The sequence below is a fragment of the Sminthopsis crassicaudata genome, chromosome 3, assembly GCF_048593235.1.
Source record: "Sminthopsis crassicaudata isolate SCR6 chromosome 3, ASM4859323v1, whole genome shotgun sequence".
In the NCBI taxonomy this organism is placed as follows: domain Eukaryota; kingdom Metazoa; phylum Chordata; class Mammalia; order Dasyuromorphia; family Dasyuridae; genus Sminthopsis; species Sminthopsis crassicaudata.
Window position 1 is genome coordinate 252,098,421 of NC_133619.1, and position 14,651 is coordinate 252,113,071.

Sequence of the window (14,651 nt, forward strand, 5' to 3'; positions counted from 1 at the left end):
GAACTAAACTATCTTTAATTCCTCTCAGTTCCCCAAAGGGTGAGATATTATTAGGAAGGATTATGTGTTGGAAGAGGGAGTTTATTAGTTTCTTCTTCTATCTTTGAAGTAAATCAATTTTTGATGATTTAAACATTGGCAGAGAAGAATCTCCAAATTCTATAATGTATAAGACAATCCTAAGAGGAATAAAATGTAACTGACTAGGTCATCAGAGAGAATAGTGAAAACAACCATGTTATACCACAAAACTATGTTTCCCTAGATTTCAAATACCAAGAAGAAGTAACCTAAGAGTGTAAAAGATTGCACTCCTCCCACAGCCATTGATAACATCTAAAGCTCTCTTGGTTTCTCTTCCTTATTATGCCCAGTTTTTTTTTTCCTTTCTTCTCAGGGTTCTCCTTTTTCTGTCTTCCCATGAGAAACAAAGAAAGACCTGTTCCTTCTGCTTTTATCTGGAAGAATAAAGCACATTCTTACAAGGGTATGAAGTTTCACAGTGAAACATGACTGACAATGTTGCTTGAACCCAAGCCTTTAAAGGTAGACCTCTTTTGTTTCCCTTCTGTTTGATAGCACCTTCATGTCAACTGCTCAATACAGATAAGACTTGCATGACTCAATGTTTCATGATATATTTGAAATTTTTCATTTCTTCTTTTCCCTCTGAGAATGTTCTAGATCCATGTAAAAGTTTTTCTTTATTCACAGTTCTCCCTGCATGACATAATACTAGGCAAATGTAATTCAGAGTTGTTTTGAAAATATTAATAATTATGTTCCCTCTACCCTAATATGCATGATGTTAACTTAGAATAATAAAAGAAATGAACACAATACACAAATCAGAAGAAATAAGATTTAATAACAAGAAAAAAATGAACTCCTAGAAAGAAGGCTGCTAAATTTTAAAAACATTTCATCACTACAAATATAGTCCATCCCTGCGCCGATTAAAGTTTCATATACAATTATGTTTTTTAAGGATATTGAATCTTTCAATGTAAAAGAAGTGTATTCATCTTCAAACTTTTGGGTGCACACCAAACTTACCTGTAATCATGATGACTTCATTGCTATCTTATATAACACATATACATACATATAGTTGGGGCTCCATCATATTTTGTAATAAGCATCATATATTCCAAATGCCAAACTTACCAACATTTTATCAATGCGTTCCTTTAAAAACATGGCAACTTTTCTGGTGTTTTGAACAGCTCTTTGATAAATCAAAGTTGTAGCACCCCAGTTCCAGTCTACTATAATTGTATTCACATCTTTTTTCAGTAAACGTTCAAGAAAAATAGGAAGCCAGCTTGGAGGTGAGCCTGTTGGTCTGTATCCATGAATAATCCAAACAGTTTTTTTAGTTATGTTGAAATTAGTATTGAGTGTATAATTCCGTCCAAATACAGGTTCACCACAATTAGTGGCTAGTTTTGTATACATTATCATTGTTGTTTTTAGTCTTGGCTTAAATAGATCAATAAAGGCATCTCCTAAACTCAGATCACTGAATTTAAGGCATCCTGTTCTTTTATCTGAAATACAAAACATCAAAATCAATCAGAAAGTTGGCTGAAATTTCCTTTAATTGTAAATGTTCTTCAGGAGTATCAACTTAAAAATGGACTTTTAGTGAAACATATAAATTCATTCATTTTGATTCCTTTTGTAGTGTAAGGCACAGATTTAATAAACTTTAATCTCTAAAGAAACTCAATAATTTGTATTTTTTCGCTCATGCCAAACTCTGAATAGCAAAGAAAATATATATTCAGATTGTTCCTATTTCTCATGTAGGCCCTATTTCCCTGGAAAATGCTGGGTTAACAGAGAATGGATCAAAGAAAATGTTTACCACACATAATAAAAGAATATAGAAAAGACTCATAACTGAGACTTTAGACAAGAAAATGTTTCCCTATGGTGAAGGACATTTAATTACTGTTGCTCTAGATTTATGCCACCATCTTGAGATTCAGAATTCTATATTCAGGTAAAAGATATTGAGAAAGATTTTTGTTAAGATGTTTAAGGTAGAGAATTTATACAAATCAAGGTGCCCATCATTCTAAGAGACTAGGTTTAAATATATTAAATGAAGTAAAAGAAAAACAGCAAGTTAATAAAAGGGAAAGGGCAAATACATAGGTTCTACACAAATCTTCTTAGAAAAGTCTGTAAAATGAGTACAAAGAGAATAGTTCCTTATTAATAAGTATTATAGGTTGAAAGCATGCCAGAAGAAAATTTTTATAAGAAGAGAATATTTCACAAGAACTAAAATTAGCATTCCATAAAAGACAATAAAATGCACAAAAGAATTCTAGGAGTAATTGAAAAATTTTATAAAATTGTAAAAGAAATTACAGGATGAAATTAGAACTCAATAAAAACCAAAAAGGAGAACTGATATGTTAGAAAAGAAGCAAAACAAATTTGAAATAAAATTAGACATTCAACATTAAAAATGCATTGGCATGAAAAAAATTAGAGCCCCATCTGACAATAACCAAATTAGAAGAAAGTATGTGACAAATTTGACCCAAAATTAGCAGATTTTAGATAAATGAGAAATAATTGGGTTTCCAGAAAAACATGATGATGCAAAATTTTGAATATCATATTTCAGGAAGACATAAAAGAAAAGTCTTGGAAGTACTAGAGGACTAAGTACTTATTACTAGAATCCACAAAATGCCAGCAGAAAGGAATCTCAGGTTTAACTTTTCCAGAAATAAAGTTTTCAATGGTCAAAGCTACCATATCAAAGAAAACAAATTGCAATTGATAGGAAAAAATAGATAACATAGTAAACTCTAGATGGAATTTTCAGAATTATTAATCATCACTGTGAAAGGGATTTTAAAAGGTGAAACATAGAGGGGTGGATTCAAGATGGCACAGAAAAGTAACAGACTTATCTAAACCCTCCCAAATTTCTCTCTAAGTTACTTTAATAATATTTTTAAATTAATTCTGGAATGATAAAAAGCCACAAAAGAATGGAGTGAAATAATTTTCCAGCCCAACAAAACTTAGATGCTCAGCAGAAAAGGTCTATCAAACTGGGGCAAGAGTGGAATACATTCCACCTCAGGTTGCACTAGTACAGGTTATGCCACAGGAAACCAGCATTAGACCTTAGGGGCAATTGAATCAGCAGATGTTTCCAGCGCTTTCAGTCCATGAGTGCTAAGGGGTTGGATAACTGGTCAAAAGGAGATTACAGAGGTTCATGTGCTGGCATTGGTTGCAGGAATCAATTATTTTACCCATAATCAGATTCGGGTCACAGTCTCAGGTTAAGGAAGAACATTAGCTCAGCAGAACTAGGAAACGGGATGAAAGGAAACACAAAATTAGTAATCATATTTGTGAAAAAAATCACAGCAAATATCTCTGATAAAGACTTCATTTTTTAAATACATAGAAAATGGAGTCAAATTTGTAAAAATAAAAGTCATTCCACAATTGATAAATGGTCAAAAGAAAGTAATCCAAGCTATCTATAGTCATATAAAAATTGCCCTACATCACTACAATGCAAATTTGAATAATTCTGAGGTGGCACCCTTCATCTATCATATTGGTTAATTGGAAAATAAATGCAAAGAGGATATGGAGAAATTAGGCCACTAAACTACTGAAATGAAGAGAGGAATTAACCATCAATGGAGAGAAAAATTTTAATTATAAGATTTTAGCTAATTATGCCAAGCAAAACGGAAAATATAATTGTAATAGATGAATATTTATGAAATACATATACTATGCAGATTAAGATTGGAAACAAAAAGCTAAATAACTCAGTTTCAGAGGAAAAAATCAAGTCAGAAACATGAATAAACTGAAAAAAAATTTTTTTTTCATTTATGTGGATTTGCAAGTGAATTTTATCAAACATGGAAGGAGTATTATTCTTTTTTTCAAAGTTTATTTTATTTTTATTTTCAAATTTTCATCTTCTCACTGCTCTTTCCTTAACTAATGAGAAGGCATAAAAATAAAACTTGTTTCAAATATGTGTAGTCTCCCAAAACAAATTTTCAAGTTATCTATGTTCAAAACAAAGAAAGAAAGAACAAAAATATACTTCAATTTGTACTCTGAGTTCATCAGCTCTCTATCTGGAAGTAGATATCAGATCATCATTTGTTTTGGAATTGTGGTCAGTCATTTGTTGATCTTTAAATACTACTAAAGTAAAAATTATCATTTTATTATTTCTGATGGCATGATGAATACTATTATTATAATGCTCATGAAGGATAGGTAAATAACTCAGTGGATAGAGCATTAGACCTAGAGTTGGGAAGACCTGAGTTAAAGTTATTCACATTAATTTCCTCATTTGTAAAATGAGCTGATAAAGGAAATAGCCAACCATTCCATTGACTTTGCCAGGGAAACTTTGCCAGAAGGCCTCATCCTCAGGCATGTCTGGAAATGACTGAATGACAACACAATAATATCCCATTACATTTAAGTTTCAAAATTTACTCACTCATTACCGAAATGATGGGTATTTCTTTAATTTCCAGTACAAAAAGAGTGGCTATAAATGTTTTTGTACAGTAAAATCCTTTGTCTTTTCTTTGGACTTTCTGAGATATCACAGGATAAAAGGAATATGTTATTTAATAGATTTTTGAGCGTAATCTCAAGTTGCTTTCCAGAATAGTTGGACTCTATAGCTCTAACAATAGTGCTCTAATATCTGGATTTCTCATATCCACATCTAGCATTTTCCATTTTAGCCAGACTGTTTTTATTTATATTGCCCAAATTATTGGTTATTTAGAACATTTTCATATGTTATTTATACTTTCTTGGAAAACTATCTTTTCATATTTGATGATTTATCAGTTAGGAAATTTCTAGTAAATTTTACTCCATTCTCTATATATCTTACAAATGAGATGTTTGTCATAAAAACTTGTAAAAAAATTCTCATTTTCCTTTTCCCCCAATTTTAGCTCTATTTGTTTTGTTTGTATAAAATTTTTTAAAATTTCAGATAATCAAATTATTCATTTTTACCAATTGTGAACCTCTATCTTTTATTTGATCATGCACTCTTTCACTATTCAAAAATTTGATTAATAATTTTCCATATCCCACTTATTTGCTTATGATATCAACCTCTATGACTATATTATATACTTAAATTAAAATTATTGTAGTGTTCTATGTGAGATATTGATCTATATCTAGTTTCTATTGAACTACCTTTAAGTTTTCCAACATTTTTTGTTGAATAGTGAATTCTTAAACCAATATCTGGCATCTTTGGCTATCTTATTGGATTCATTTATTTCTATTTATGGTGTACCAAATTTGTTGTGCTGTTCACTCACTCTATTTCTTACCAAGAATGATTTTTATGATTTATTTTTTTATAATTTTTAATGATTATAGTTTTATAGTATAGTTTGAAATCAGGTATTGATAGGTTCTTTCCCTTCCCACTTTTTTCTTTGCCTTTCTTGATATTTTTTACCTTTTGTTCCTCCAGATGAATTTTATTATTTTTTCTAGCTCTATAAAGTAACCTTTCAGTAATTTTTAGTATGTCACTGAATAAATTAATTTAGATAACATTTTAATTGTTATTATATTGGCTTAATCTACCAATGAGCAATTAACATTTCTCTAATTAAATCTTTATCTGTGTCAAAGGTATTTTATAATTGTGTTCATATAGTTTTTGTGTGTCTTAACAGGTGGCTAATTGGTTCTTATTTACTCTGACTTTTAGGATTTCTATTGTGATATTTTATTAGAAGTTTTTAATTTATTGACTTTCTAATTGTTTTAGTTATATTTGGTAATCTGGTCTTTCTCTATAAAGAGAAGCATTTAGAGTTTTAAGTTTTCCCTTAATCTGCATTCTGCAACTTTTGGTATATTGTTTCATTGTTGCCTTTGTCTTTATGCCCTAATACATGCTTATGTTTTTGAAGATGACATGCAAATATCCATAAAATATTATCAGGAAGTTTACCATATATAATTTTCCAAAAATTCCATTTTGGCCTCTCACTTTTATCTGGCTTACTTTTTTGTTTGTTTGATTGGTCTAAATCTCAGGGGGCTAAATTGAGATTTCCTCATTATTATAATTCCTCCTGCAACTTATACTTTTCCTTAGAAGCTATCCTTTGAATATATATATATATAAATACTTAGCACTGGTATTTATTCTTTTTCTATGGTACACTTCAGCAACATGTAGTTTTGCTATTTATCTCTTTTCATTAATTCCATTTTTGTTTTTACTTTGAGATCATATTTGTTACTCTTACCTTTTAAAAAAATTCAGCTGTTCCAGCTCCTTATTTTAACTCAATAGGTATATTTCTGTTCGAAGTGTGTTTCTTATAAATAACATATTGTTAGATTTTGTTGTCTAATCCATTCTTTCATTGTCTTTAGTTTTGTAGGTGAGTTTGATAGAGGTTGAGGTCCCTTTAAGATTCCTTTCTGATTTCCCAACCCCCATGGCTGACCTTGATTCACAAATCCTGGTCAAAAAGCACTCTTTTGAATATCCAGGCCCAGCCCCCACTATCTGCTCAGGTTTCCCCAATCCCCCACAGTTTCTTCCTTATCTGAAAAGCCCACCAGAACTTGGGGCACCGCCCACAAGCCCCTTTTAGGTATAAAAGAGCCAAGCTGGAGCTCTCTCTTTGCAGGAGCCCTTCCCCCCAAACATGGTAACCTTCCGGCCATGTAAGGGTTCCTCCTCATCCAGCGGCTACCTCTGGCCCAAACAATTACTTCAATCCAGTTGGGTACCCTTACTTTTGAAGATCCAAGTTGGATAAATATTATTCAAATGGATACTAATCCAATGCACTAGTCACCTTAATGAAATATATTTATACTGAGAGTTACTGAGCTATTTCCAGCTAAATGTCCTGGAAAGAGCCCAAAGAAGGGAAAAATAATAGTTATAGAGTCAGAAAGGCTATATTAGAAATAAACTTTTCCCTTTCCACCAGCCAATTCAGAATATCATTGAAGTCACTGGACCTCAATCTGACTTACTAGCCCAGAATCTAGTAGCTGTGAGTCTTAGGTTTAGACTTAGGCTTCTCAAATATTTCAGATTTTGGACTGACCCAGTACAATCAAGTGCCTCAATATCTCCAATAAAGATTGAGCTTGAACATTCCCTTCTATTTGAACTATGATTTTTACCTTTATATTTCCTTTCTCGCACCTCTATGGTAGCCTGTATATGGCTACCAAGGAAAAGTCTAAAGGGGTCAAAACTGCCTACAAATGGTAAACGTAGTCACATATGGTCACTGGCTCTAAAAGTGGGCAAACACTACTCTCCAGCTAAAGGCATCTACCTCAAACGTAAATTGCCACAGATTATTAGGATCAATGAAGATGACAACTAAAGTGAAAACTTCCCTGAGTTGGTCAAAGATAACATAGGTTATCAGTATTATCTGGAAATGTATGTCCTAGTTAGACTGGGGTTTTAAAGTTTTGGAGTTGACAAGATTTTAGGGCTTCAGAAGGAAAGAGTGTGAATTATTTAGCAAATCTTTGTTTATGAAGCAAATTCTATTACTTCAGGCTAGGAAACATCAAGGTATCTGTGTTGTTGCACAAAATTACACTTACAAAGAACAAGTTCAACATGCAGGCACTTTAATTATATCTATCTATATATGATGCATATGCATATATACATTTATTCATACACACACATATATGTATATATATATATTTATACACTATTACAATTTTAGTTACCTTTCAAGTAAGTCACTTCTACATCTTACTCTCACTTCCCTTCCTTGCCCACTTATGTGGTAGTAATATAAACTAAGTGTGTATTTTGCAGATGCTAATGTACCAACAGCTTTCCATAATAGCTTGTTTTCTGTAACTCATTGAAGAGCAAGCTCTCAATAGATAATTAAGTACATGATTAGTTAGAGTATATGGTATATAATTTGACTACCAGATGATTCCTCTGGAGACACCATGAAGATAGTTTCTTCAGAGTATATCTACCTTTCTTGTCTTTTCCTGAGAGCTTTAGTATACTCATTATTCAACAACAGGTGCCCACCTGAAGGAACTTAGATTACCACCACCTTCTTTCTCTTCTCTGAACACTCTAGGGCTTGTACAGTACAAGATTCATTATTAAACTAACAGTATGAAAAAGGAGAATAAAAGAACAATGAAAGTGAACTATCATTCTGAAATTTGACAATTATGGATATTTCACGTAAGTTTTCAGACCCAACCTCTCTTTGATAGAAACAATATCTAATAGGGTCCATTACTAGCACACACAAACAAACAGATATACAGATAAACACACACATACACACACACACATATTACCACTCAACCACATGAATTATGCTAGATTTGGAGTTGGTGAATTCCTCCTCCTAGAAGGTAAGAAAGCTGTTACTAGACTTAACTGGGAGAAGGGAAGGAAGAGAATAAAATCTCAAGTTGTACTTCCCTTGAGGAAGCTTACAAGTAGCTTCTTTCTATACAGGTGGCTTCCTTGACACTTAAGTGTATTAAAAAACCTCATCCACATGGGGATATCTCAATAAATTGTCAATCACTAAACATTTATTAAGAACCTACTATGTTCCAAATATTATGCTAAGTGCTGGGGATACAAAAAGAATCAAAGTACAATACTTGAGTTAATAATTTAAAGGTAGAGTTTATAACCCTTTTCTGCTATATACTTCCATTTGGAAACAAGAGATACTGCAGCTACCCATGTTAAGTGTTGTATTATTCTTATTGAACAATCTCTTGATGGTATAACTAAATGAATTTTGTTGTGTTAACTGTTCATTGACTTTTATAACCTATGAATGCCTCTTTTTATTCCAACATGGAGCTTGACCTAATGGGGGCAGGCCTAAGTTAACACCCAGATATATAGAATACTTGCTTTAGGGAAATCTATTCTAGGTCAACTAATCTAATTCATATGAACAAAAACACCGACTTTTAAAGTCACCACATACATCATTAAGACATAGTAAAATAAATGTGTAAATGCAATGGTCACAAAACAAAACCATAGCAAAGTTGCTTTGTTTAAATGTTTTGTTCATAGTTTCTCCCTATTATCCCTATTATAAAATATATTTATCAGGAAAAAATTATATTGATTTTATATTAAAACAACAACTAAATGGCAATTTTAAAGTGATTTTTTTTTTTTACTATTTTCCCATCCTGTTTCACTTTGGTTAAATAAGTGGACGAGTCACATGGGTGACAAAATGGCAAAACCCCAATCACACACATACAAACACACATACCCACACCATACTACACCAGAAATAGGTGCCAGAAATAGAATAACTACAGCAGACTTTGTAAGATGAATCAGAAGCTAACTTAAGAATTTTTACCCATAAGAAATAACATCAAATGATAATAGTAAGAACTCCCATTCAGTGAACTCAGTCCTAATTCACTCACTTCCTTGGAACAGTGAATTTAAGCAATGTGGCAGTATCAGGACTTATGAACATACCACTGAAGTAACTTGTCCTGTCATACACCCTGCCTTTATAAAAGTCAGTCAGGAAGTATATGAAAGGGAAAATGACTTGGAGATAGGATTGAGGAAGACAACCAGAAAAGAAAAACAATTCTCCTAATAAAGATAAATGACATCAAGAACTTTTTCAAACATATAAAGTAGAGAAATGGAAAGGATATATCTAGCATTGTAATCATTCTAGTCTCTTCTCACAAATATCAAACCCCTCTGCTCATGAAGCCACAATGACAATTACTACTTTGGAAAAGAAGATAAGAAAATCCTTTTTTCCTATATCACAGATTTAGGCTTGGAGAACAATCAAGAAAAGTTATTTTTAATAAGTAACTGTCCAAAGTTAATTTAACTCAACTTAATTCAATTCAACAACCATGTATTATGTGCCTAAAGAATACCCAACCTTGGGGATACAAAAGCATAAATGAAATGGAACTTTAATCAGTTGAATTTTTCTGGGGGATACATTATGCAGATTTTGAAAAATACAAATATGTACAAAGTATTTTTGTAGAACTATGGGAATAAGGTTCAGGGTTCAGGAAAGACCTCTCAAGGAAGTGGTACTTGACTACCATTAGACACAAATATGTTTGTATCTGTTTACATAGATATATGTATATATGTCTGTACAATCATTCTATATACACTTTTATTTGTCAGTACATAATAGACTTGCAGTTTTATGAGCAATCTTTTTTTTCCTATTCCACTATATTATACAAGTGCTAGTTTTATTTCTTAATTTCAGAATGTAATGAATAAATAAAAGAAACTTTAAAAACAGAACAGAAAAGAAAGTGGTACTTGAGCTGAGGCCCTTAAAGGAGTCAGAACTTCTAAAACTTGGAGATAAAGAAGAAGAGAATTCCAGATATAGGAGGATAGCCTTTTGTTGTATGTTGTTGTTATTTATTTGATTCAGTTATGTCCAACTCTCTATAAACACATGGATCATACTTTCTATGGGATTTTCTTGGCAAAGATACCATATAACTCGGGAAAATAAAGGGACTAGATTTATGTGAAAGTTAAGGTGAAATTTCTTGATGCCTTGTCTAATTCCCTTGGGGCCTACTGTTTGTTTATTTGGTAAAGTTAATGTGGAGGTACTAATACTTCACTCAAAACAAATCTCAGTCCCTAGAGTCTTTTCTAATGTTTTCTCAAGATGCTTTAAGAGGACAGGTGCTGAGGCACTTCCAGCCAAGATGGCGGTGAGGAGGCGCATACCTGCTTGAGCTCCGCATTTTCTCTCAGAATTTACTTCATGACAAGCCTCAGAATTAGTGCTTGACCAGAAAAAAAAAAAACAACCCTCAAATAATTACCAACAAAAGACATCCTTGAAATTCTCCAGAAAAGGTCTGTGTTTGCTCGGGGGAGGGGATGAAAAGAATGGCCACAGGCTGAGGGCAAGCAGCAAGAGAGAGGCAAGCAGCTCACACCAAAGGGGACCAAAGGGGAAGGGATGAAGTGTGCGATCTCTGTTGTTTCTGCAGAATGACCTTTACTCCAGTGTGGATATTCAGACTTGGCAGCAAGCCAGGATCAGCAGAGACACCGGAGGTAAAGAATAAAACCCTGGAAAGCTAGGGTCTCTCCGGACCTGGCTACCCCCACCCCCACCTGGAGTGACTCAGTGCATTCTTAGAGCCTCAGAGCTCAGACAAAGCACAGCCATCGCTGTCCTGCTAGTGCCTTGCTGTTGTCTCCTGCAGTCTGTAGAGTAAGCTCGATAACAATATCCAGCTCCATCCCCCACCAGAAACAGATCAATTGTTTCCCTTGTCAATTTCTTTTCTTCAATTCCCGCTCTGACAATATGAACAAAAAATTTAAAAGAGCTCTAACCATTGACAGCTTCTGTATGGATAAAGAACAGACTTCAAATCCTGAGGAGACTAAAAGCATACTGTCTCCAGAAGAATCCCCTAAGGGGGATATGATCTGCTCCTCAATACGCAAAACTCTCATAAAGGAAATCAAAAAGGCTCTCACAAGAGATATAGAAGAGAAATGGGAAAAGGAAAGGGAAGCTTGGCAAGAGAATCTGGAGAAATCATTCAGAGTGGATAAAGAGATCAAATCATTGAGAAATAAAATTAGTGAGTTGAAAAAAGAAAACAGCTCTAAAAAATAAAATTGATGAAATGCAAAAAAATTCCATAGAAGAAAAAAACTCACTTAAAAACTCAATTGGACAATTACAAAAAGATATAAAAAAGTGAGTGAAGAAAATGCATCATTAAAAATTAGAATCGAACAAGTAGAAATGAATGACTCAAGGAGAAACCAAGAAGTAGTCAAGCAAAACCAGAAAAATGAAACAATTGAAAAGAAAGTCAAGTACCTTATTGGGAAGACAACAGACCTGGAAAACAGATCCAGGAGAGACAATTTGAGAATAATTGGACTTCCTGAAAAATGTGAGGAAAAAAAAGAGCCTGGACACTATTTTACAGGAAATTATCAAAGAGAACTGCCCTAAAGTTTTGGAAACAGAGGGTAAAATAGACATTGAAAAAATAGATAGCAAAAGTATAATAGTGGGAGATCTCAACCTTGCACTCTCAGAATTAGATAAATCAAACCACAAAACAAATAAGAAAGAAGTCAAAGAGGTAAATAGAATACTAGAAAAGTTTGATATGATGGCTCTTTGGAGAAAGCTAAATGGAGACAGAAAGGAGTACACTTCCTTCTCAGCAGTTCATGGCACCTATACAAAAATTAATCATATACTAGGACATAAAAACCTTAAAATCAAATGCAGTAAGGCAGAAATAGTAAATGTATCCTTTTCAGACCACAATGGAATGAAAATTACATTTAATAAAAAGCCAGGGGAAAATGGACCAAAAAAAAATTGGAAACTAAATAATCTCATACTAAAGAATGACTGGGTGAAACAGCAAATCATAGACATAATTAATAACTTCACCCAAGAAAATGACTATAATGAGACATCATACCAAAATGTGTGGGATACAGCCAAAGCAGTAATAAGAGGAAGTTTTATATATCTAGAGGTCTACTTGCATAAAATAGAGAAAGAGGAGGTCAATGAATTGGGCTTATAACTAAAAATGCTAGAAAAGGAACAAATTAAAAACCCCCAGACAAACACAAAACTTGAAATTCTAAAAATAAAAGGTGAGATTAATAAAATTGAAAGAAAAAAAAAACTAATTAATTAATTAAACTAAGAGTTGATTCTATGAAAAAACCAACAAAATAGACAAACTCTTAGTAAATCTGATTTTAAAAAGGAAAGAAGAAAAGCAAATTGTTATTCTTAAAAATGAAAAGGGAGAACTCACCACTAATGAAAAGGAAATTAGAAAATAGTTAGGAGCTACTTTGCCCAACTTTATGCCAATAAATTCGATAACTTAAATGAAATGGAAGAATACCTTCAAAAATATAGCTTGCCCAGATTAACAGAGGAAGAAGTAAATAGTCTAAATAGTCCCATTTCAGAAAAAGAAATAGAACAAACTATTAACCAACTCCCTAAGAAAAAATCCCCAGGACTAGATGGATTTACATGTGAATTCTACCAAATGCTATATAAACTATTTGAAAAAATAGGGATTGAAGGAGTCCTACCAAATTCCTTTTATGACACAGACATGGTACTGATACCTAAACCAGATAGGATGAAAATAGAGAAAGAAAATTATAGACCAATGTCCCTAATGAATATTGATGCTAAAATCTTAAATAAAATATTAATAAAAAGACTACAGAAAATCATCCCCAAGATAATACACTATGACCAAGTGGGATTTATACCAGGAATGCAGGGCTGGTTCAATATTAGGAAAACTATTAGCATAATTGACTATATCAATAACCAAATTAACAAAAACCATATGACCATCTCAATAGATGCAGAAAAAGCATTTGATAAAATCCAACATCCATTCCTACTAAAACACTTGAGAGTATAGGATAAATGGAGTATTCCGTAAAATAATTAGGAGCATATATTTAAATCCATCAGTAAACATCATATGTAATGACGATAAACTGGAACCTTTCCCAATAAGATCAGCAGTGAAACAAGGTTGCCCACTGTCACCATTACCATTCAATAGAGTACTAGAAACTCTAGCCTTGGCAATAAGAGCCAAGAAAGAGATTCAAGGAATTAGAGTAGGTAATGAGGAAATCAAACTATCACTCTTTGCAGATAACATGATGGTATACTTAGAGAACCCCAAAGACTTTGCTAAAAAGCTATTAGAAATAATTCAGAACTTTACCAAAGTTGCAGGATAAAAAATAAATCCACATAAATCCTCAGCATTTTTATACATTACCAACACAATCCAACAGCAAGAGATACAAAGAGAAATTCCATTCAAAATAACTGTTGATAGTATAAAATATTTGGGAATATATCTACCAAAGAAAAGTCAGGAATTATATGAGCAAAATTACAAAACACTTGCCACAAAAATAAAGTCAGATTTAAATAATTGGTAAGACATTAAATGCTCTTGGATAGGCCAAGCAAATATAGTCAAGATGACAATACTACCTAAACTAATCTATTTATTTAGTACTATACCAATCAGACTCCCAAGAAACTATTTTAATGACCTAGAAAAAATAACAACAAAATTCATATGGAAGAACAAAAGGTCGAGAATTTCAAGGGAATTATTAAAAAAAAATCAAATGAAGGTGGCCTAGCTGTACCTGATCTAGAACTATATTATAAAGCAGCAATCACCAAAACCATTTGGTATTGGCTAAGAAATAGACTAGTTGATCAGTGGAATAGGTTAGGTTCACAGGGCAAGATAGTGAATAAAAACAGCAATCTAATCTTTGACAAACCCAAAGATCCCAAATTTTGGGATAAGAATTCATTATTTGACAAAAACTGCTGGGAAAACTGGAAATTAGTACGGCAGAAACTAGGCATGGACCCACATTTAACACTACATACTAAGATAAGATCAAAATGGGTCCAAGATTTAGGCATAAAGAATGAGATCATAAATGAATTAGAGGAACATAGGATAGTTTACCTCTCAGAATTGTGGAG

General features: G+C 32.7%; 1 protein-coding gene across 1 annotated transcript in view; it reads right to left on the reverse strand.

Moving 5' to 3' along the window:
- The window catches only part of LOC141559458 (lipase member I-like), a 55,244-nt gene that overhangs the window by 36,732 nt on the left and 3,861 nt on the right, over nt 1–14,651 (reverse strand). The window contains exon 2 of the mRNA XM_074297326.1: nt 1,168–1,550. Coding sequence (XP_074153427.1) covers nt 1,168–1,550 — 383 coding nt within the window. The remainder of the gene's footprint in view (nt 1–1,167; nt 1,551–14,651) is intronic.